General features: G+C 40.8%; 1 protein-coding gene across 3 annotated transcripts in view; it reads left to right on the forward strand.

Moving 5' to 3' along the window:
• Positions 1 to 20,445: 20,445 nt before the first annotated feature.
• Positions 20,446 to 26,157, forward strand: part of LOC136882351 (RNA-binding protein squid) — a 102,065-nt gene continuing 96,353 nt past the window's right edge. For all 3 annotated transcript variants that reach the window (XR_011018790.1, XM_067154953.2, XM_067154955.2), the window contains exon 1: positions 20,446 to 20,638. Coding sequence is in view for 2 of the 3 variants with exons in the window: in XM_067154953.2 (XP_067011054.1) it covers positions 20,583 to 20,638 (56 nt within the window). In the remaining variant the exon portion in view is untranslated. The remainder of the gene's footprint in view (positions 20,639 to 26,157) is intronic.

Here is a 26,157-nt window from a genome sequence, read left to right on the forward strand (position 1 = left end):
TCAGTACTGCAACAAAGAGTGAAACAAGGGGGTAAGTGATATTCCTGCTTCAATGTACTCATAACAACATTTACAAACTATTACGATCATAATAATCTTTTGTTACAGTGATATGACTTGGATAATTCAGTTTTTCATAATATTCACAGCACCTTACCTCAGCAGCTATCCTTTTTCCCACATCCTTCAGCCCCGCCTTAATACCCCCTCCCCCCTCTCCTTCCTTTTCACTTGAATTTCACAACAGTTAGTCTGAAGCACACACAACAATAGGCCACACACCTCAAGCTGTATTGAGAGGTAAGTCTCATATAACCTATGCCATCTAACTAACACATTCTCTCATTCGATTCATTAATTTAATTTTATCTCATTTATTCAGGTTAACTTCATGGGCACTACAATGAATTGCAAATTTTATACCAGACACAATGTATCTGTTTGAAGCACATCTTCATGTGCCGTCCTGACAATGTCCAACAACATTTCAGCATGATTTAACAAATACCACGAGAGCATCTTATTATATTACTTTGATTGATAATGAAACAACATCTAACAGTTCTCTGTCAGCTAGTCGTTATTTACAGCGGTGTCCAGTGACTTGCATATATATATAAATATATATCCCCTGCGAACCATGTGACCTTGCCGCAGTGGGGAGGCTTGCGGGTCCCAATGAAACAGATAGCCGAGCCGCAGGTGCAACCATATCGGATGGGTATCTGTTGACCAGACTAAGAAATGGTTCATTGAAAGGGGGATAGCAGCCTATCGGAAGTTGCAAGGGCGGCAGTCTGGATGATTGACTGATATGGCCTTGTAATAATACTCAACATGGCTTAGCTGTGTTGATACTGCTACACGGCTGAAAGCAACGGGAAACTACAGCCGTAACTAACTCCCGTGGACATGCAGCTCTCTCTGTATGAATGATGTACTGATGATGGCTTCCTCCCGGGTAAAATATTCCGGAGGTAAACTAGTCCCCCATTCGGATCTCCGGGTGGGGACTACACGAGAGGGGGCAATCATCAGGAGGATGGATACTGACATTTTGCGAGTCGGAGCGTGGAATGTTGGAAGTTTGAATCATTGTGGTAGATTAGAGAATCTGAAAAGGGAGATGGATAGACTAAAGTTAGATGTAGTTGGTATAAGCGAAGTACGTTGGCAGGAAGAATAGGATTTCTGGTCAGGTGACTACCGAATTATCAACTCAAAATCAAACAGAGGAAATGCAGGAGTTGGTTTAATAATGAATAAGTAAATAGCTCAGCGGGTAAGCTACTACGACCAGCATAGTGAAAGAATTCTTGTCGTTAAGATAGACACCAAACCAATGCCCACCACAATAGTGCAGGTCTATATGCCTACTAGCTCAGCAGATGATGAGGAAATCGAAAGAATACATGAAGAGATAGAAGATTTAATACAATATGTAAAAGGTGACGAGAATCTAATTGTGTGACGGGAGACTGGAAGGCAGTGGTAGGCCAAGGAAGAGAAGGTAATACAGTAGGAGAATTTGGATTGGGACAAAGGAACAAAAGAGGAAGTCGCCTGGTTGAATTCTGCACTGATCATAATTTAGTCCTTGCCAATACTTGGTTCAAACACCACAAACGACGGCTTTATATGTGGACGAGACCTGGAGACACTGGAAGGTATCAAATAGACTTCATTATGATTAGGCAGAAATTCAGAAACCAGGTGTTGGATTGCAAAACTTTCCCAGGAGCAGACATGGACTCTGACCACAACTTGTTGGTCATGAAATGCCATCTGATGTTGAAGAAATTGAAGAATGGAAAGAATGCAAAAAAAAATGGGATCTAGACAAGTTGAAAGAAAAGAGTGTGAGGGATTGTTTCAAGGAACATGTTGCAAAAGGACTAAATGAAAAGGCTGAAGGAAGCACAATAGAGGAAGAGTGGATTGTCATGAAAAAGGAAGTCAGCAGGGCTGCTGAAGAAATGTTAGGAAGGAAGAAAAGATCAACTAAGAATCAGTGGATAACTCAGGAGATACTAGACATGATTGATGAACGACGAAAATACAAGAGTGCTAGAAATGAAGAAGGCAGAAAAGAATACAAGCGATTAAAGAATGAAGTGGACAGAAAGTGCAAGGTAGCTAAGGAAGACTGGCTGAAAGAGAAGTGCAAGGATGTCGAAGGTTGTATGGTCCTAGGAAAGATAGATGCTGCATACAGGAAAATCAAGGAAACCTTTGGAGAAAGGAAATCTAGGTGTATGAATATTAAGAGCTTACATGGAAAGCCACTTCTAGGGAAAGAAGACAAAGGAGAAAGATGGCAGGAGCATATCCAACAGTTGTATCAAGGTAACGATGTAGATAATTTGGTTCTGGAACAAGAAGAGGCTGTTGATGCTGATGAAATGGGAGACCCAATTTTGAGGTCAGAGTTTGACAGAGCTGTGAGCGACCTAAATAGGAACAAGGCACCTGGAATTGATGACATTCCCTCTGAATTACTGACTTCCTTAGGAGAAACCAGCTTGGCAAGGTTATTCCATTTAGTGTGTAAGATGTGTGAGATAGGAGAAGTCCCACCTGATTTTCGGCAGAATGTTGTTATACCTATTCCCAAGGAAGCCGGTGCTGACAGGTGTGAAAACTACTGCACCATTAGTTTAGTATCTCATGGCTGCAAAATTTTAACACATATTGTTTACAGAAGAATGGAAAAACAAGTTGAAGCTGAGTTGGGAGAAGATTAGTTTGGCTTCAGAAGAAATGTAGGAACACGTGAAGCAATCCTGGCTTTACGTCTGATCTTAGAGGATCGAATCAAGAAGGACAAGCCCACGTACATGGCATTCATAGATCTAGAAAAGGCATTTGATAATGTTGATTGGACCAAGCTATTTGAGATTCTGAAGGTGATTGGGATCATATACCGAGAACGAAGAATTATCTACGATCTGTATAAAAATCAGTCTGCAGTTATAAGAATCGAGGGCTTTGAAAAAGAAGCAGCAATCCGGAAAGGAGTGAGGCAAGGCTGCAGTTTGTCGCCCCTCCTTTTCAATGTTTACATAGAAAAGAGAAATTTGGAAAGGGAATCACAATCCAAGGAGAGGAAATCAAAACATTGAGATTTGCCGATGATATTGTTATTTTATCTGAGACTGCAGAAGATCTCGAGAAGCTGCTAAATGGTATGAAGTCTTGGGTAAGAAGTACAAGATGAAAATAAAGAAGTCCAAAACAAGAGTAATGGAGTGCAGTCGAACGAAGCCAGGTGATGCAGGAAATATTAAATTAGGAGATGAAGTCTTAAAGGAAGTAGATGAATATTGTTACTTGGGTAGTAAAAGAACTAACGATGGCAGAAGTAAGGAGGACATAAAATGCAGATTAGCACAAGCAAGGAAGAGCTTTCTTAACAAAAGAAATTTGCTCACTTCAAACATTGATATAGGAATTAGAAAGATGTTTTTGAAGACTTTCATGTGGAGCGTGGCATTGTTTGGAAGTGAAACATGGACGATAACTAGCTCAGAAAGAAAGAGAATAGAAGCTTTTGAAATGTGGTTTTACAGAAGAATGCTGAAGGTGAGATGGATAGATCGAATCACAAATGAAGAGATACTGAATCGATTTGGCTAAATTTGACGAGAAGAAGAGATAGAATGATAGGACACATCTTAAGACATCCAGGACTTGTTCAGTTGGTTTTTGAAGTAAGTGTAGGTGGTAAGAACGGTAGGGGTAGACCAAGGTATGAATATGGCAAGCAGATGTAGGATGCAGTAGTTATGCAGAAATGAAAAGGTTAGCACAGGGTAGGGTGGCATGGAGGGCTGCATCAAACCAGTCTATGGACTGATGACTCAAACAACACATCAAAGGACCCAAATGGCCGACTTACAGACTCAAACCATGCAGCAGGATCCAATCGTGCCAATCACAGTGGAAGAAATATGGAATGCATTTCAAAGATGTAAACAAGGAAAAGTGCCAGTTCCGGACAACCTCACAAATGATCTTCTAAAATAATCAGTTTCTCTAACTAGTCATATGGACAGCAATATTCAATGAATGCATCGTACAGAGGAAAATCCCTAGGAGATGGAGGGAATCTACTATCCAGGTGCTATATAAAGGAAAAGGGCCAAAGGACTCACCAGATTCTTATCGTGGGATAGTCCTCGAATGTGCTCCTTTTAAAGTATTTACCAAGTTAATATTAGATTGCATCCTACCACAAGCCATGATGTACACCAGAAGAACAATATGGATTTACTGCCGGTAGATCAACAATCCAAGCAATTGAGAGGGTACTTAGCATAATATATGGGATGCTACAAGCATAACTAGAGGCTTCGTTTATGCTATCTTCGTGGACTATACTATAGCGTTTGATTGAGTTAACAGAACAATTCTATTTAGGAAACTATCTTTTATCTTAGGACCAGAGAATCCACTTTTGCACTTATTGGAAGATATACTAAGTTCTAACTGGCTTACGGTTAGTGATAAAGTAGGCCGGTCTGGACTTATAACCCAGAAGTAATGGCGTCCTCCGAGGGAACCCTCTCAGCCCAATGCTTTTTAATCTGTTGACTCACGATGTCGTCAGTGAGGTGGCCTTGGAAGATATTGCAAAGTTCCTGTACGCTGATGAAATGATATTGCTATCAAAAAACAGAAATTCCCTGCAATAAGGACTCGATAAGCTAAACGAATGGTCTCTGAGAAATGATCTAGGGATAAATACCAGCAAAACAAAAGTTATGAAATTTAGGCGAGGAGGAAATATCTCCACAGAAGATGTCTTTGAGTGCAGCAATAACAAACTAGAGCTGGTAAACTCGTACCGTTATCTAGGCTTAACTTTGCAAGTAACTGGGAAGACGTTTACTAAACACATAGAGGAACGATGCACTGCAGCGATCAAATCCATATTTGAAATAAAGAGCATTGAGAAACTATCAGTAAGAACCGCCCTCATTCTCTTTAACATTAAGATAGCACCAATAGCCTGTTATGCTATCGGCAAAATACGGACGCACCTCACTATGGCCAACCTGAGGAGACTGGAAGCTGTGAAAGCCACCTACTTGAAAAGAGCATTACGGCTACACAGAACAGTTCGGACACGGTTAGTGTACAAACTGGTAGACACAGACTTTTTCATCAGGGAGATAATGTTAAGTAATAATCTAGAATCCACCCCAGCATATGAGGCCCACATCGAACAAAGACAGCAAAAGCTTGCAGCAATAGATCCAGACTTCTACAAAACTCCAGGAATGAACACAGATTATGGAAAGAGCCCAACTTTGAACTCCGACATGTCTTCATGCGGACTGCAGCGCATGGCTTTCACCACAGAATTTGTCACCAACGAGGTTACCATCATGCTTCAACCCATTGTTCCTGTATGCTCTGCGGCTTTTATTGTCCACAGTACCACTTGATTGATTGTAAGGAGAGGATAAATTCCCTGAATTTCTATGTAAACAATGATAACTTTCAAGGGTCTTTATAACCATTCTTTGTTAAAAGTACACAGTGTGTTCAATAAATCTGTATATATTGCTAACACCACTCAAATAGATTTGGTGATGAACTACAGGATCAACATTTACCAGTTCCCATTTACAATTGAATTAGTAATGATAAGCAGTATTTGAAACTAACAGTTCTGTGTATATTAATACATGAAAGAGTCTCGATGATGAGCATACTTAAAATGTTAGAACCTAGTTATTTTCAAATTTACTCATAATTTCATCCCATTTTTTAATGTCAATTTGTATATATTTGTTTCATTTGTTTAGTTATTCAATGTTTTACATTAAGTCTGAAGATGGCCAGCCCCGGTCGAAACTAGTCCCTAATTAATGTAATTTAGAATATTGCATATTATAGTATTGAAAGATGGACCATTACTATATTAATTTAATAATTATATTGTAATAATCGCCAACACCACCACACTAGCCTGAGAGTTGTGCTGTGCATTTACAACACATTAATTCATCAACCTTAAACCAGTGTTCTCCCCAGAAATTTTTGTCAGCCGGCTGGCAGGAATGAGTAGCCTGGCAGGGATTACTACGTAAAAAATGAATTTCAATTTAGTTCTCACAGGGCATTCATTTATCAGACAGGTTAATGCCCGGCTGGTGGCCATGATCGTTACGGCATTGAAGGCTAAATGGTCTCATGCTAAGGTTAGCCAGTTTGAGTCCCGTTGGTACAAAAATCTTCACCATCAGAATGTTAGCTGGCAGGGTAAGAGAGATGGTGGTATACAATTTCTAATCACTAGATTGCGTGCCAAAAGCCTGGATTAAATTCCAAACCTTTCCGCAGTGCTCATATGGAGTGACAGCATATGACACTGTTGATTGTGATTCGTCTGTCGGATGCAGACGTTAAGCCTTGAGCAGACCCCTTGGTGCTATTCGACAGGAGTAGGCTGTGCCGGCACCGGGTTTCACCCTCTCCCTTTCTACTATCTTGTATCACATCATTCATTTCAACTCATTAACTCCTCTGCTGAGGTTGACGTCAGGAACGGCATCCAGTCATAAAAACCCGCCACGACAGATTCATCTCAAGTCATACCCAACCCCATAGACAAACGGAACAAGGGTTGAAGAAACAAACAATATCAGACAGTTAAACATTAACAAAATTGAAGTATAGTATTTTAGTGTTATCGTGATGAATACAAGAACAAGTGTGCGGACATCTCGAGTTGGAGCACGCCCTGCCAGGCTGCGCTAGATTGGGCAAGCGCCACAGTACCGATCAGCTGGTCTTAGGAATGATGCCAGAGGAAACGTATTACTCCATAACTGGTAAGTATATACACTGTCTTTTAAACAACAGTGAGAGATTACAATTATAATACTATGGTAGGGCCTTCACCACATGTTGCAGAAAGGATAGGTTATTGGAGTGTACATATACAGATAACACATAACTCCCAGCATATTAAAACCAACACCCATGAACATTTTAAAGGTAATGCTCTACTTACAAACTCAATTTATCAGTTACTGGACTTTGGAAAGCTTCATGAAGATTTGGCGGATGTTTGAGATTGTAAATCTCACACTATTTCCTTCATACTGAAGAAAAATTGGCACTTCAGATGGTGATAAATAAGTCTTATATTCGTCATGGTAATAATTTACTGGTTTTCAGGGTCCCAATGTCCCAGATTTCATCAAAATTGAAAACATATGCCAGTTTTTGGTTCATACAATGGGACGTTATAAAATATATTTTCCTTCTTGCTAAGGTGTTTGTTATCTCTATAATAAAATGCCTGTGTATTTCTAACCGGCTTCTCCAGCAAATTAATTCTCGATTTTGATGAGTTGAGACTGGATCTAGCTCGAATTAAATTTCCATTAGCATTTTTTAGGCGCCTTTTGAGTGAAAATATTTTCAGTTCGGCATCAGTAAGTACACTAGAATGATCCTAATTTTGATCAACATTAGAGTGACCTTTTAATTCCCCATTTGCTGCTGCACTCCCATCTTCAATCTTCTTTCTTCTTTTCCCGATGGTGTCTAGGTTCCTTTTCCTGTTGGGATTTTCTCTGCACTTAATCTCATTTGAAAGGTATTTCAACAAATTAGGGAAAATGTGAGACACTGCTCCTGGGCGTAATTTCCATTTCATAGGAGAGAAATCCGTTTTTTCACCATTCACTATAAAATTATCTGATTTTACTATCAAATCATCAGAGAAATGAACATGACAAATTTTGCTATTACGTGAACCGAGTATCCTTCCGTGGCCCATTTTTCAAATTGATTTCTATCCTTCTGTGGTGAAAAGAATCGCATATGATGAGCAACTCTACAAAACACTGAACTATTAAATTAATCAAGTCACATAAGATAAACACAGTTTAGGAACTGTTCTCTGAAATGTTTCGCACAGTAATATCTCCTGAACTTTGCCGGAACTACTGGAGCACATCGTGACCACAAACTACCGTGCTATAATGGCTGAGTCCTCACACTTGATCTTATATTCGTAATGGTGTTATTTTCACGAACAAGACATGACAGAGCATTTTGAACTTCTAGTGTTCTACTGCTCCTTCATATCATATATTATTATTAATTTTTTTTTTGCTAGGGGCTTTACGTCGCACCGACACAGATAGGTCTTATGGCGACGATGGGATAGGAAAGGCCTAGGAGTTGGAAGGAAGCGGCCGTGGCCTTAATTAAGGTACAGCCCCAGCATTTGCCTGGTGTGAAAATGGGAAACCACGGAAAACCATTTTCAGGGCTGCCGATAGTGGGATTCGAACCTACTATCTCCCGGATGCAAGCTCACAGCTGCATATCATATAACACACTGTGTCATACTGGTTTGTGACGTCATGCAAAATCGAGTGCTCGGATGCGATTTCACACTATCCGGACATTGCTCACGCACGACACTTCGTGGTACTCAACCTAAACATTAAAACTCCAATGCAACTGATGCAATTATGCTGACAGTAATGAAGATTTATGTAACTAGCACACATCTGGGTTATGTTAGCCGGGATGTCTAAAAACATCAGGGCGGTGTCCTGGGTGAACACTGTTAAAATAATATTTCATGCAGAGTAGCTGGAAGACGACTGAGACATGGAACAGTGTGTTCGCAGTCCAACAGGAAATCTGACCAAGTACCCTGCTACATTTTGAACCCTCATTATTTCATCTTCTGTTGGTTAGAGATGAAACTCACTAAACGACATTTTCATGGGCCTGAGATAAATTTACTTTCTACTAACATAATTCAACCTGAAATGCAGTTGGCGATTTCTTCTAAAATGGGATGGAGCCTTCCAATGCACTTGATAACCTCATGTGACAAAAAATGTTTTTTCTCTCTGAAACCACAAAACTCATCTTCAGCCAAAAGTGCATATAGTGACTTTTACCTCTAAACCAGAGGTGTTGATGTTGAGCATTTAGTGATGGAGGCACATCATATAAGTGGGTAGGCAAGCGTTGGTGTGCTTCAACAATACCGACATGGTTATACCGAAGGCCTATGATGGTCAATTAATGTTATGCAAGTATTAAGGGGATAGTTTTTCTTTTCAGTGAACATAAATCCAGGTCATTTTGAATATAACTTGTCATAAGAAATAAGTTATTTTTGTTTTGCTTACCGAATACAATAAAGAATTCACTGGCACCTCAATACTATGATATCCTTTGCATTGAATTGCAATTTTCATTAATGTATTTTGAGAGGGGTAAGACACATCCCTAGTATAAAAATATGTGAAGCGAATAACTCTGGCTTGTTGCTTGAGGTTAAATGACCTGATAAATTAATCAAAAATCCAATTACGCTTACCATTCATAACATAATATTAGATTTATTTTATTTATTTAGCGAATGATGAATACAATATTATATACAGTATGTACAACAACCATCTCAAGTTCATAACTAAAGTTTGTCTGGTTCCATGGCTAAATGGTTAGCGTGCTGGCCTTTGGTCACGGGGGTTCTGGGTTCAATTCCCGGGAGGGTCGGGAATTTTAACCATCATTTGTTAATTTCGCTGGCACGGGGGCTGGGTGTATGTGTTATCTTCATCATCATTTCATCCTCATCACGCCGCGCAGGTCGCCTACTGGCATCAAATCAAAAGACGTGCACCTGGCGAGCCAAACACGTCTTCAGACACTCCCGGCACTAGAAGCCATACGCCATTTCATTTCAACTGAAGTTCCATATCAAATGTTGAGAGCCAGAAAAGAGCTTCGCTTGAGACACACTGTAAGTCGTCTATAGATCCTCTATAAGCATGCAAAGGACACTCAAATGCAATGTAACCCACTGTCTGCTCCTCTTCTCCGCAGTCGCATTGCGGTGATGTCTTCCATCCCCACTTGAAGAGACTGATTCCACATCTACCTTGGCCGGTCCTAGTTCGGTTTAGGGTCCTTGACTGCCGTCTGGGAAGGAAAAATCTATCTGGGCACTTGCAGGGGTTCTTAATGATGTGATTATGTGGTAACAAGGATTGCTATTGCCATTGCTCTTTCCAGGCGTCCGATACATTAAAGGACGTGTCCTGTAGATTCATTGCAGTTCGCCAAGGATATCTGGATTTCAGTCCTTTAGCTGGAGAAGCTGATATGTCAGAACGAATAGGGAGGTGAGGATTGTTTTCTCTTTTCTTCCATAATTTAAGCAGTGACTATGATCTGCTGAGGGATGGAGGTGGTATATGGATTTGAGCATTAGCACCCCAGGATGTACCCGTCAGCTTTTGAAGTATGTTGTTCCTGGTCTAGATCTTGGCTGACACATTACAGAAGTGATTCTTGCAGGTCAAGGACCTGTCCACGTTGACTTCCAGGTATTTTGGGTTGCTACAATGCTGTAGATTCTATCCTCTGAATGGTATGGTTGGTTTGTACCCAGCACTTCTATTCCACAAGTGGAAGGTAGACACAACAGTTTTCTGTGGGTTTGGTCTAAGGTTGTTCTGACGAAAGTAACTGTCTAGAATCTTTAAGTCCGATGTAAGCATCGACTCAGACTCATTAGTTAGATTATTTGAATACATACTGTATACTGTATCTACTTGTATTTACAGTGCTGATGTACTTGAATAGTAATAAAAATAATGGGGTATGGCCTCAGTAGAAGCCTGATGCGGGTCTATCAGGCGACCTGTATGTCTGTGAAAATAAGGGCCCTACCTAGGATGATTTCTGATGCTGAGTACGCCACACACACCCAGCCCCCGAGCTATTGGAATTAACCAATTAAGAATAAAATCCCCGACCCGGCTGGGAATCAAACCTGGGATCCACTGGACCAAAGGCCAGCACGCTAACCATTTAGCCATGGAGGCGGACTACTTGAATAGTAAATATGTGTCTTCAGTAGTGAAGAAACTAACTCGCTACTTATAACCAATGGACGTCTGATAAGTTTCAGATACTATTTTGAAAAACCTAATGAACAGGGGAAGTCAGATGGCAACACAGCACTGCAAAATCAAGCATTAAACTTGTTGAGGTACACTATGTGATCAAAAGTATCCGGACACCCCCAAAACATACATTTTTCATCTTAGGTGCATTGTGCTGCCACCTACTGCCAGGTACTCCATAGCAGCAACCTCAGTAGTCATTCGACATTCTGAGAGAGCAGAATGGGGCGCTCCGCGGATCTCACGGACTTTGAACGTAGTCAGGTGATTGGGTGTCACTTGTGTCAGAAATGTGTACGCGAGATTTCCACACTCTTAAACATCCCTAGGTCCACTGTTTCTGATGTGATAGTGAAGTGGAAACGTGAAGGGAGAAGTACAGGACGAAAGCGTACAGGCTGACCTCGTCTTTTGACTGACAGAGACCGCCGACAGTTGAAGGGGGTCGTCAAGTGTAATAGGCAGGCATCTATCCAGACCATCACCCAGGAATTCCAAACTGCATCAGGATCCACTGCAAGTACTATGACAGTTCGGCGGGAGGTGAGAGAACTTGGATTTCATGGTCGAGCGGCTGCCCATAAGCCACACATCACGCAGATCAATGCTAAACGATGCCTCGCTTGGTGTGAGGAGTGTAAATATTGGACGATTGAACAGGGGAAAAACATTGTGTGGAGTTACGAATCACAGTACACAATGTGGCGATCCAATGGCAGGGTGTGGGTATGGCGAATGCCCGGTGAACGTCATCTGCCAGCGTGTGTAGTAGTAAAATTCGGAGGCGGTGGTGTTATGGTGTGGTTGTGCTTTTCATGGAGGGGCTTGCACCGCTTCTTGTTTTACGTGGCACTATCACAGCACGGGCCTATATTGATGTATGAAGCACCTTCTTGCTTTCCACTGTTGAAGAGCACTTTGGGGATGGCGATTACATCTTTCAACACCATCGAGCATCTGTTCATAATGCACAGCCTGTGGCGGGGTGGTTACACAACAATAACATCCCTGTAATGGACTGGCCTGCACAGAGTCCCGACCTGAATCCTATAGAACACCTTTGGGATGTTTTGGAACGCCGACTTTGTGCCAGGCCTCACCGACCGACATCGCTACCTCTTCTCAGTGCAGCGTTCCATGAAGAATGGGCTGCCATTCCCCAAGCAACCTTCCAGCACCTGATTGAACGTATGCCTGCGAGAGTGGAAGCTGTCATCAAGGCTAAGGTTGGGCCAACACCATATTGAATTCCAGCATTACCGATGGAGGGCGCCATGAACTTGTACGTCATGTACAGCCAGATGTCCGGATACTTTTGGTCACATAGTGTATGTAAATATATTACACTTTACTTAATGAATAACAAGAATTTTACTTCTAAGTGGATATTATGCCATTCCTATCCAAGAAATTGTAAATCCTAGCTAGCAGGTTTCTACCCCGTATATTTGTTCACTGCAACACAAAATTTTTAACGTGTCAATTTTCTTTGAATGTGAAAATATAGGAAAGTAAAACCATGATTATTAATATCGAGCACACTATAAATCAAACATGAATATTTTTAAAATTATCTTTTTTCCTTGCGATTATAGTGGTTTAAGAAAACCCTACTCCAATCAACATTTCATCCAAGGTCTGAGGAGAGATTCGTTTTTTAAAATTAACAATACCACAGGAAACTACCCCACTCCTCATTTCCCTAGTACGCCTCTTCAGTGATGCCTAGGCCGTCTATGACAGCTGATGGCGGAGTTGTTGAGGATCCAACCAGCCTTAGGGCTGAGGACTGAACATACACATACACACAGCTAGTTGTATAATCCGCCCTGCCAATATTTATTATAAAAGCCCTTTATACACTTAATACTTGTAAATGTTTTGAAAGATCCACTTTCTTAATCAGCGAGCTTCACATATGAAATGAAAACCTACAACCTATTTTCCAGTCAGTGACCAGGTCAGGGATGGAATGAATAAAGCCTCCATCTTGTTGCGAGGATAGGAAGTGTGCCGGCTGCCGAAGCCTGTTGCACTCCTCTGGGGCAATGATTAATAACTGATAGATGAAATGAAATAATAGCGGACAGTGTTGCTGGATTGAAAGATGACAGGCAAAACCGGAGTACCCAGAGAAAAACCTGTCCCGCCTCCGCTTTGTCCAACACAAATATCACGTGGAGTGACCGGGATTTGAACGACCGAACCCAGCGGTGAGAGGCCGACGCACTGCCGTCTGAGTCACGAAGGCTTCATAGCGAGCTTCACATACATAAAATCAAAATTTCTCTATTTTAAGATTATCTTAATCTAACTTATGTTAACACACATAAATACTTAGAATTTGAATATAGAACACTGTTGTTGTATTAATTACACATTAAAGGGATCGGGGGGGAGGCGGCACGCACTCGGCTGCATGGACTGAAAGGTGCCATATGCTGCGCTGGAATGTATCGGTTCCCCTTTGAACAGAACAGCTCTGTGTTACCTATGAGTTGTATCACTATCGGAGGAACACCATGGTTCGCTTTACCAGTGATTATTACCATTATGAGGGGCCAGTCACCTGGAATTTGGACCCCTTTTTATAACAAGCATCATCTCAAAAAAGAAGGCATTGTGATTTGGATCTACTCATTGTTTTGGATTCATTGTCATTTTGTCATCATTATTCGTTTTGTATTTTAGTTAGTGGATACATTTTGAAGTTTTAATTATCGTTTCGTTTCGTTGCACCTCGTACAATTAGGGGCCGATGACCTACCTTTCAACAACAAATATCATCTTTTTTTTTTTTTTTTCTTTTTTTTTTTTTTACAAGCAAATGGACCACTAAGGATCACGCTTCAACTTCATTTCTTTCTCTTCGTGCGGAGTTTTCTCTGTGTCCAACACTCCTTCATGCGTTCGCTGGCCTGCTTCCGTTGTTCATCTGTCCAGGCTCTTCCAGTCTTCCTAGTTCTTCCTGCGGCTTGAACACCTCCCAAATTCTTCAGTGTGTTCCTAAACGTATTCCTTTCTAACAGCTGGTCTTGCAAGATGCTTAACCTTTCCATATCCTTCTTCGTTTCCTTAATCCATGCTGTAGTGGTCTTTTTTCTCCAGAAGTAATCAAATATCTCTTTGGTAAGTCTGTTTGCGTTCATTCTGTACAGATTAATAACTGATAGATGAAATGAAATAATAGCGGACAGTGTTGCTGGATTGAAAGATGACAGGCAAAACCGGAGTACCCAGAGAAAAACCTGTCCCGCCTCCTTCATGGTCTCTGAGATTCTTTCCACCTTCTGGTAAACTTCTTTGTTACTTCGAAGTTTCCATCCGCTTTCAGTTGGACAGCTCCCATAATTTTTCTGAGGATTCTTCTTTCCAGGACGTCTAGCTTCTCCAGCTTGTAGTTCATGGACAGGCATTCACTCGCATACAGGCATTCTGTTTTGACAACGGTGTTGTAATGTTTTAATTTGGAATTCCAAGATAAGCACTTCTTATTGTAGATGTTTTTTGTCAAGCCATATGCTCTCTCTCATATTATTATACTAATAATAAATGCCAAATTTCAGGAGTTGTGCTTTCTTTTAAACTCAGTTTGGTGTCATTCTATGAGAAAACTAGACCATCATTTAAGATTTTAGAGGCACAATTTTTTATTTCCTTAGCTTTCATCCTTTTAATTCACATACACAGTGTATTGAAAATGTAAAATCTCCTATTTTTTCTATGATATAAACACACAATTATTTTTATGTGGATTTTATGTCAATTACTGGTATATGTGGATTTAACTTTTTTCTCATTCTTTATTGTTGAAAAAGCCCGTGTTGCAACAATAGTTGATGTTTTCCATCAAGGTTTGTTCATTCAAAAACACCTAAAACTGTATTTTCATGAGGAGTAAATTTCAACATTTTCTGAAATTCCCACTTTTTGGACTGTGATTCAGTGGTGGTTCGTGTAAGAAGGGCTTTTGGGCGGCGCCCCACCGCCTTTTAAAAATAATTTTACACTGACTGACAGAGCAAATGCAACACCAAGAAGGAGTGATCAGAACTTTATGCCAATTGCAGGGTAGACTGACGTCACTGAGGTATGCTCATGATGTGAAATGCGCCGCTGTGCTGCGCACGTAGCAAACGATAAATGGGACACGGCGTTGGTGAATGACCCACTTCGTACCGTGATTTCTCAGCCGACAGTCATTGTAGAACGTGTTGTCGTGTGCCACAGGACACGTGTATAGCTAAGAATGCCAGGCCGCCATCAACGGAGGCATTTCCAGCAGACAGACGACTTTACGAGGGGTATGGTGATCGGGCTGAGAAGGGCAGGTTGGTCGCTTCGTCAAATCGCAGCCGATACCCATAGGGATGTGTCCACGGTGCAGCGCCTGTGGCGAAGATGGTTGGCGCACGGACATGTGGCATGTGCGAGGGGTCCAGGCGCAGCCCGAGTGACGTCAGCACGCGAGGATCGGCGCATCTGCCGCCAAGCGGTGGCAGCCCCGCACGCCACGTCAACCGCCATTCTTCAGCATGTGCAAGACACCCTGGCTGTTCCAATATCGACCAGAACAATTTCCCGTCGATTGGTTGAAGGAGGCCTGCACTCCCGGCGTCCGCTCAGAAGACTACCATTGACTCCACAGCATAGACGTGCACGCCTGGCATGGTGCCGGGCTAGAGCGACTTGGATGAGGGAATGGAGGAACGTCGTGTTCTCCGATGAGTCACGCTTCTGTTCTGTCAGTGATAGTCACCGCAGACGAGTGTGGCGTCGGCGTGGAGAAAGGTCAAATCCGGCAGTAACTGTGGAGCGCCCTACCGCTAGACAACGCGGCATCATGGTTTGGGGCGCTATTGCGTATGATTCCACGTCACCTCTAGTGCGTATTCAAGGCACGTTAAATACCCACCGCTACGTGCAGCATGTGCTGCGGCCGGTGGCACTCCCGTACCTTCAGGGGCTGCCCAATGCTCTGTTTCAGCAGGATAATGCCCGCCCACACACTGCTCGCATCTCCCAACAGGCTCTACGAGGTGTACAGATGCTTCCGTGGCCAGCGTACTCTCCGGATCTCTCACCAATCGAACACGTGTGGGATCTCATTGGACGCCGTTTGCAAACTCTGCCCCAGCCTCGTACGGACGACCAACTGTGGCAAATGGTTGACAGAGAATGGAGAACCATCCCTCAGGACACCATCCGCACTCTTATTGACTCTGTACCTCGACGTGTTTCTGCGTGCATCGCCGCTCGCGGTGGTCCTACATCTTACTGAGTCGATGCCGTGCGCATTGTGTAACCTGCATATCGGTTTGAAATAAACATCAATTATTCGTCCGTGCCGTCTCTGTTTTTTCCCCAACTTTCATCCCTTTCGAACCACTCCTTCTTGGTGTTGCATTTGCTCTGTCAGTCAGTGTATTTCACTCTGTAATTGATTATATAAAGAGATGGAGAAGTGTACCGAAGTTGAACTTATGTCATGTGTTATTCAGTTATACAATGTTATCTTTATTATTTTGTCTGTAAACATTTTGCTTTCCTATTTCCAAGGAAATGGCAAAAGCTTTCAGACCGTGGCTGCTGTCCAGCAAGGACGATGTTTTCTCTTTAGTCTTAAGGCACTCGGACTGTGGCAGGAGAACCCTCAGTAGGTCCCTAGAGTTAGCAAGTGTCTGTGGTGTGGAAGGAGCCTGGAAGGGCAATATGGACTTGTCAGGGGAAGGAACAGTGCAGGCGGGTGTAAGCACTGAACAGCAGAACCCTCAGTCGGTCCCTAGAGTTAGCTAGTGTGCGGGGTGCGGGAGGAGCCTGGAAGTACAATATGGACTTGTCAGGGGAAGGAACAGTGCAGGCGCATGTATGGTCTGTCCGGCAGAGCCCTCAGTTCGTTCCTAGAGTTAGCAAGTGTACGGGGTGTGGGAGGAGTCTGCAATTACAATATGGACTTGCGAGGGGCAGAAGAGTGCAGGCGCATGGATGGTCTGTCCTGCAGAGCCCTCATTTGGTTCCTCGAGGTAGCAAGTGTGCAGGGTGCGGGGGGAACCTGGAAGTATGATACGGACTTGTCAGGAGAAGGAACAGCGTGGTGGGTGTAAGTGCTGAATGGCGGAGTCCTCAGTTGGCTGTTAATTATTTAATTAATTAAATAATGTTGTAGTGCAAGGAGATTTCTATTCGGCCAGTGCTTTACGTCGCACCGACACAGATATGTTTTATGGCAACGATTGGATAGTGGCGGATTAGGAGTGGGAAGGAAGTACAGCCCCAGCATTTGCCTTGTGTAAAGAGAGAAACTAGGAAAGCTATCTTCAGGACTGCCGACAGTGGGGTTCGAACCCACTATCTCCTGAATGCAAGCTGATAGCTACGTTACCCAAACCACGCAACCACTTGCTCGGTTGGAGTGTGAGTTAGAGCACCCCCACACTAATTGTCATAACCTGGCACCCCTGCAGTGACATGTAATAACTTCTGCGTAGTAATGGAATGGCTGCTGCACAGCTTTGTCTCTCCACTCACCCTACTGCTCAGTAGTTGCACACGTTGACCGGGCATGCTGACGTGATGCACACCTGGACCTCTCTGCTATAGAGTAATAAATGTTGCAGGATTGTGAGCAACTGCAACAACAACAACCACCTCTTTGAGGTCGTGAGACAGACAGCAGACAGAGATGTAATTGTTAATAGGGTTGTTCACTTTCCTCTGAAATTTATAAATTAGGTTACTACTATGCTCGAGGATATATTTCAATTTTCCATTTGTAAGCTCATCTCCGTGTTCCATATGTGATCAGAATGCTTCTCAAGTCACTGTTAGACCGATGTCTGGCTTTTTATGTGGAAAGGGGCAGTGATATTTGTTTCCCTGTTTTCTTTCTCTCACTTAATACCTGGATTCTCCTACTAGCCCAGGGATACGAGTAGAGGATTCGATCACGGGATACCGACCGCTTTTCAATCCCGTAGTTTTTGGGATTAAGTTTTCTGGATCCTGGGATTTTCAGTATTGACATAATTTTAAAAATTTGTGAAACAGACTGCGTGAAGCTAAAGTTTCAGAGCGTTGATTCTTGTTACTTAACTTGTATAATTGTCATTAAAACTTCATAACAGTATTGAATATTTTCTGCAGTTGATAATTGTCTCGTTGCAACAGGAATCAACACAACTAGCCAGATCTCAAAAGTTTTTTATTTTATTCTTATTTTTAAACAATTTTAAAAGATGTTCACTAGATGAGTTTCGGCAATAAAATGTTAGACTGAAGAAGATTTTAAACAAAAAAGTGTTAGCTTAAGGCATAGTTTTATTGTTGTGTGACTTTTAAAATGTTATAAGATTATCAATTAGTTTTATAGGAGTAATCTTGAACCAAAAGAATTGTTTTATGATCTTATACAATCTTAGATTAATGATAGTTTGGCTGATGATGCTCACGATAAAGGAGCGAAACATGTACCATAAAAATATCATAATATATATGTAAGTTTGTAATATATTTTTATTGTATTGAAAAGGTGGCAATTGGCAAAACTAAAGGAATTGTATCACAAGTAGATCTTCAATACGGACAAGGAAAATGAAGTTTATAACCTGCAAAATAAGTGGTATGTTCCGAGCTGTCAGTGGAGAGATGGCGTGGGAGGACATCAGTAGACGAATAAGTTTGGATGGTGTCTTTAAAAGTAGGAAAGATCACAATATGAAGATAAAGTTGGAATTCAAGAGGACAAATTGGGGCAAATATTCATTTATAGGAAGGGGAGTTAGGGATTGGAATAACTTACCAAGGGAGATGTTCAATAAATTTCCAATTTCTTTGCAGTCATTTAAGAAAAGGCTAGGAAAACAACAGATAGGGAATCTGCCACCTGGGCGACTGTCCTAAATGCAGATCAGTAGTGCTTGATTGATTGATTTAGTTAGTGTCAATACAAAATTTAATATGAAATGTATTACATGCAATTATAATCATCAGGGTAATAATAATTCCTGGCCTATTTTTTTTCTTCTTCAAATAATTGGGGTCAGCATAGGAAGTGGATTCAACCTAGGTTTTACAGCAGGATGTCCTTCCTGATGCTATATTAACACAAACCCTGAGTCCCCGAACAAGAGAAATTAACCACTTAGGCCTACAGGTACAATCCTCGGCCGTGCCGAAAATCGAACCCGAGGCCCTCTGAAACGATAGCAAGTACACTGACTATTCAGGCAAGGCTTTAGACAATAATAATAATAAAGGCTGAAATAATTCATCTTCAGAAATGTATTTCACTGCCAATCGTTATAATAATAATAATAATAATAATAATAATAATAATAATAATAATAATAATAATAATAATAATAATAATAATAATAATAAAGGCTGAAATAATTTGTCTTTGAATTTAAAAAAATCCCTTTGTTATGATCACGCCGTTGACTTTAAGACATTCCTCCATCTACCTATAAGGGCACGGAGTGTCTTTGGAATACATTACTGAATATCGTGGTGGTGGTTTCATAATAATATGAAAATAAAGTTGGAATTCAAGAGGAAGAAACTGCCACCTGAATGACGCTCCTCAATGCAGATAATTGATTAATTGTCTTAAGAGGAAATACCACTGGGTAATCATCCCCTCTTAACACCAAATTTATTGAGCTTATCTCATTTATTTTTGGGGTTGCTGGAGCCACCCAGGCTCGTTTCGGTTTTGGTTGGGGTCAGAAGAGAACAAGAATTGACCAAGGGAGGCCGAATAGGAAAGATTACAGCGAGGAGACTGGCGTAACAATGCCAGACTGCTAGGGCTCCGTGGTTACCTCCACGCTTCGAAGTCGAGAGTTCTTGCGGCCATTTTAGTCGCTTCTTACAACAGGTAAGGGATGTTATGGCAGTATATTACCAACTCCACCGGCAGCGGGTTCGTGACAATCTCTTCAGGAAAGGAGAAATGGAGGGAAAGGAATGAACTATGTTAATATTTCACAGCAGGTTAGAATAATTATTCTTGAACTGGAACACCATCTAAAAAGTAGTAATGAAATAAAAATAATATGTTTGCAAGTAATATTTCTTCCTTGTTTTTTAATTAAGCATTCGCTTAACTTTTATTAATACTGAAATAAACTTTATTAATAGCGACCCTAATGATAGCGCATCCCGTGAGCTTCCATTTCGAGATGAGATGCCGTCAAAGATGCCGTGATTGGTCATCACAGAACTCCAATCTCATATCACCCACTCCAAGAGTGCTTTCACGTAGTTAGGATTCACGTAAATTTGTTCAATATCTGCAAAATCCGTTTTTTGACAAACGCATGCCTTTCAGTTATTCCACTCGAATACGCTATTTTACACATCTGAAAAAAAAAAATCTGCATTTCTGGTTTCTAAGGTTCAATTTCTTTCTTGATATTCGAGTAATATGTACTGTACATGATCGCGATCATATGTAAATTCTTTGACTAGTTCGGAGCTTTGGTACTCTTCCTCCGAAGCCTTGAAATAAATGTTTTGATTAGGAAATACGATATTTGCATTCACTTCGTTCCAGTTAGACTCGAACATTGTCAGTCGGCATTGTTTTAAAATATTTATTGTTGTTTTTAGATTACCATGGCAGAAAACAAAGTTGGAAACGGTGAGGTGCAAGGTGAAAATAAAGAAGAAAGGTAAGTCTATTTACGAGGCAATCGTCTTTGCTTGTGTATTGAATGTAGCAAGCTTGGTTGTTTGGGCGAAACTGTCACAATTAGAGCTTTTCTCTTCATACTGCGGATATCTTCGTAATTTTTTGAATTTTATCTCATTTATAAAATTAGATATTAATTTCGTTATGTACTATTCTTTCTTGATGTGCATATCATTACATATTTGTTCTGCCGCATTCGTGGATCGTTAGATGTTTACTTCTTATCGCGGGATTATTTGGATGCCGTTATGTACTTAGTAAAAACACAGCATCTTATGCAGGAATCCTATGGCTTATGGAACGAAACGGAATGTATTAGGTTCATTAACGTAAGAGTATTCTCAGGTATATTAGATTTAATATTATTTTAGTGAGTGAAAAAGTAATGGGGATATTGTGATCAAAGGCTATTGACTTTTCCTACTTAATAAATTGTTATTCTGGCCGTATTTATATTTTTTTCTTTGCGAATGAGGATCCGAATTGTTTAAATATTAGATATAATCTCGTAGGCGTATTAGCTTAAATAGTAAGCAATTGTTTGGGTGGTTTTCACGAAATAAAGGAGTGTTCTACTTAATGGTGTGGCACTAAAACTTGAACTGAGCAATAACACTGTGTAAGATAGTGACTGAAACATTTAATACATGAATTCGTAGCCTACATTACAATACAACCATAGGCAACCTCTAATACATCAGTTTTAAGAAATGCAACTTATTTACAACAAAGGAAAATCAATGCAATGTTATTTTGTATCTCTATCATGATACTATAGTGGAAGAGTACAGATTTTACAGGCAAACTGTATATGTCAATCTTGGGTGGGTGATAGTGTATAAACTTGTTCTGTTTGTGCAGGGTCCATCCACTAGATCTCGGACAGTCACTTAACCCGCGGTTACTCGCATGGTGAGCGCGGCGCTCACCTTCGTTGTATATTGCTTCTTGTGGGAATGTTACAAAACCTCCACCTTTGAAAGTCCCTGTACCTTTGTAACAGATTTTTATGAAGGGGATGTGTCAGTCATTTTCATTATCTTTGAAAATAAACACCCGCAATTCATTATTAGGCACGGCAGTGTATGTTTGGTGAGCGGTGCGCTCAGTAGCGAGGAACTGTGCTACTTATATTTCGCTTGTTGTAATAAGTCAGGGTTTGTTTTATGCTTGTGTTTAATGTGAAACGTTTATACTGTGGCTGTTGTTAGACAATATTTACAAGTTATTGTGGTATACAGTGATCAGATACTTTTGTGGTTGTGTGAAACGTAGGAGGAAAGGTTTTGAACGTCGAGACTGATGGTAATGAAACAGATGAGGTTTACGGAAGTGATCATAACTCTGCTTCAGAGTGTCTGCAAGTTCTGAGGAAGGAGAGAAACTTTAATTTCAGTATACATAGATTGTTTTACGGCCGGATGCCCTTCCTGACGCCAACCTCAGTTGCAGAGCTAATAAAAATGAAATAAATGATGGTGAATGAATTTGGCTAAATAGTTGGAAGGAATCGGCTGTAGTCTATGAATAGAAACTGCCCTGGTATCTGCCTGGAAGCGTAAACAGAAAACCATTCTCAGGACATCTAAAGGTGGGGATCGAACTCACGTGTCCCCCGAATGTAGAGCTTGCCTCCATAGCCACTCCACTCGGCCGTGTTCCTAAATAAAAAACTATCTCAAATTGACATATTAAAAGTACCTCCATCTTTATATGGACATATTATAGCCTTCAAACGTAAAGGTGAGCGCTGCGCTCACCAGCAAGTAATGGGGCACATAAAGACCTAGCGAGTAATGCTGGGTTAATAATTCCTTTATGGACCACCACTTAATACGGTTTAAGGTGTAAGCTGGATCTAAGTTGGTCTTCCACATGTGTAGGTTTATGAACTATTTGCCAGTTCTGTTTTGGTTGGTCCATAGCTCGATGCCCATGAGCTTTGAAGCCTTTCCAGGTTATTACCAAAATCTTCCCAAGACTTTATTTTGGATGCAGCAACTATTTGTTTTACTCTGTTTCTTTCATCTATGTACAATTCCCTGTCTGCATCAGCCCTTGTTTGGAGCCATTTCTGATAAGCCTTCTTTTTACGGTCGATAGATTTACTGGCACGTAAAAGAACTCATGTGGGACTAAATTCCGGCGCCTCGGCGTCTCCCAAAACCGTAAAGGAGTAGTTAGTGGGACGTAAAACAAATAACATTATTATTATTATTCTTTTTACGTTTACAAGCTGCTCTCTCTTCATTCCACCAAGATGTTCGCTTTTTCTCATCTTTACACACAGTTGTTCCTAGGCATTCATTTGCTTTTTCCACTACAGCAACCCTGTAGGCCGCCCATTCTCTTTCTATATCCTGAACCTGCTTACTGTCCACTGTTCGGAACTTCCTACTAATTATATCCACGTACTTCTGCCTAATTTCCTTGCCCTGGAGATTTTCTACCCTTATTCGTTTACAGACAGATTTCACTATCTCTATCCTAGGCCTAGAGATACTTAGTTCACTACAGATCAGATAGGGGTCTGCTTCATCGAAAAATCCCCGAAAAACCCGTACATTCCTAACAGATTTCTTGAATTCGAAGTCGGTTAAGATATAGACCCTAGCCTATTATACATCTCGTACCCCTAGCCTCCCATGTGTAGCGGTGAATAGCCTTATGCTTGAAGAATGTATTTGTAACTGCCAAACCCATACTAGCATAAAGGTCCAGCAAACTCTTCCAATTCCCATTAGCTTCCATATCTTCCCCACATTTACCAGTCGCCCTTTCGTATCCTTCAGTTCTATTTCCAACTCTCGCATTGAAATCGCCCATTAGAACTGTCCTATCCTTGCTGTTGACCCTGACTATGATGTCACTCTATGCTTCATGAAACTTGTCAATTTCATCCTCATCTGCACCCTCACATGGTGAATACACTGAGACAATTCTCGTCCTAATTCGTCCAACTGCCAAATCTACCCACATCGTTCGCTCGTTTACGTGCCTAACAGAAACTATGTGGTGTGCAATAGTATTCCTGATGAACAGTTCTACTCAGTACTCTGCCCTTCCCTTTTTAACACCCGTCAAGTACACTTTATTATCTCCTATCTCTTCCTTGTTATCTCCCCTTACCCGATCTTGTCCTTGTTGAATTATTCATTGACATGTTATTTAAAATGTGGTACATGTTTTGCCTTTGTGTTGTAGGCATCATCAGCCATAATTTGACCTTAAAATAAATTCAGGCACCTGATTGACTTATGAACTAATGCTAAAATAAGACTATATGATAAAGAACCTTGAAAGGTCTTGAGTAAGAAATTAACATGTGGTAAAAAAAACAACACGTTACATTGGTGGCTTTAAAAGGCTTGTACTATGAGTAAAGTGAATAATGCAACGGTTAATTATGAACTAGTGATTAAAGTGAATATGTAATAATGTTGTTTAGCAAGTGGTTTAAAACTGAGAAGCATTCCGATTTATCAAATCACTAGTCGTATTTTTAAAACGTGATGATAAACATTAACAATTTAAAATATCGTTGAATGATAGTCATATGACTGTAGAATGAACATTTGTTTACATAAGATAAATGTCATTAGCATATGGAAGACTATATTTCACTTTAATGATGATGTGTTAGCTGGTAGCTCCTAGTTGATATTTAAAACTGATGTTGGACTCCTTTGGACCAGCTCATTTGATGTGATATTTTGGCCTTAATACAAATTACAGGTTTTGTTGACATGCTGGTTGAAAGGGGCGATGCTAAAGTTGTGTGTGGCTAAGCATGTTGATTGTTGATTCAAAGGTGGAGTCTGTGAATTAGAACGAGAAACGTGGTGTTAACGTTAGAAAAGGGGGGCTTACACTACCATTTAAATACGTGGAGAACATGCGCACTTACCTTTTGGCTTTCAGCGAGATTAAGTTGTATTATAATCTGTGGGCAGTTGGCAACTATGGAGTTCTTAGTGCATGTGTTATAGTTGTAGGATCCCCTTGGAGGGGGTTGCACTCGCAAAGGCGTAGCTATGGGCTTACTTGTGCTTGAATGGGAGCTGTTAGTGCTGGGGGGGAAGAGAAGAGTGTATTACTGTGCGTGTTATAGTGGTGAGGTCTCGTTGGAGGGAGTTGTGCTTGCGGAGATGCTGCAGTGGGCCTATTGGTTGTGTTTGAAGGGGAGCTGCTAGCAGTTAGAGAAAAATAGGGATGTGTATTAAGTATAGGAATGGTGGGAGTGCCTACCGATTAAAGATTGAAAATTTTGAAAAATTTACTAGTGATTATTGTAAAAGTATTGCGATCTGTTCATATGATCTTTTTTATCAATGGCATCGTTTAAGTTCTTATCTTTATTGAACTTCTGGTCAAGAAATATGAATATGTTTTCATACTCTAGTCGTGAGTTTACCTTTCACGATTCTTTTTAAGATGTTATAAATCCTGTTCTCGTAATATACCAATGGATGTCTGGGAAGCGCACCTTCGTGTAATTCTTCAGGAGAGGGACACGCGGCCAATCAATTTTCATGTCGACCCAACAGTTATCCTGAATGACTCAGAGAGATTTACGCTTAAAGAAATAGAAGAAACTGTTAAAAGCCTAAAAAATGGGAAAGCATGTGGTCCAGATAACATTTATAATGAACATTTGAAAGGGATATTCCCAGTGTTGAAAGAATCCATCTGCCAGTTATTGAATGAATGTTTACAACAGGGTAGGGTACCAGACAGCTGGGCTAAGTCCACAATAAAAATGATGTACAAGGGCAAAGGTGATACAGGAGACCCTAATTCGTACAGAGGAATTGCTCTGGAATGCACTCTCTTAAAGACACTTGACTCGGTATGTAAGCGCCTCACAATATTAATAGACAAGCTCCCAGATTACCAGTTTGGCTTCAGAAGAAGATCAACCATTCAAGCAATTGATTGTCTACAACAGTATATTAATGAAGCTCTCGCAATTCCAAAGGGAAAACTTCATGCAATCTTTATTGATTATTCTATACTCCGTACGGCTATACTTCTAAATTGACGTTTTAGCAGATTTTGGCTCTGTCTGGTGGTTATGCGCTGAAGCATAGAAATCCAACCAATCCCAAGCTGCCATTCATATCGATTTGTATAGGCAGAGCACAATCTCGAAACTTTGTTGCCAACTCTAATATTTACATTCGCCACGTGGTTAACCTATCTCGCTCAGCGTGTATGGTATTCGGTACGGTTCGCGATCTTTTGCATTTTCCTTCAATATTTAGTGTGTTTTTCATATTGTTGGAGAGTTCCAGTGAGTCTGAGATCAGTAGTGTGTTCCCTTTGTAGGCCATAACCTCCTTTCTGTGCCAGCCATTAGCCGTTAGTGATGTGTTATTTCCTCATTCTCTTTTATTGTTAATAATATATTCTCTTTTAGTGCCAGATATTGTTAGAAAGTGTAGTTCTTGTGAATTTGTTTTCAATCCATATTCATTCGTTTTTCTGAGTACTGTATTA

This window comes from Anabrus simplex, chromosome 10 (assembly GCF_040414725.1).
Source record: "Anabrus simplex isolate iqAnaSimp1 chromosome 10, ASM4041472v1, whole genome shotgun sequence".
NCBI lineage: Eukaryota > Metazoa > Arthropoda > Insecta > Orthoptera > Tettigoniidae > Anabrus > Anabrus simplex.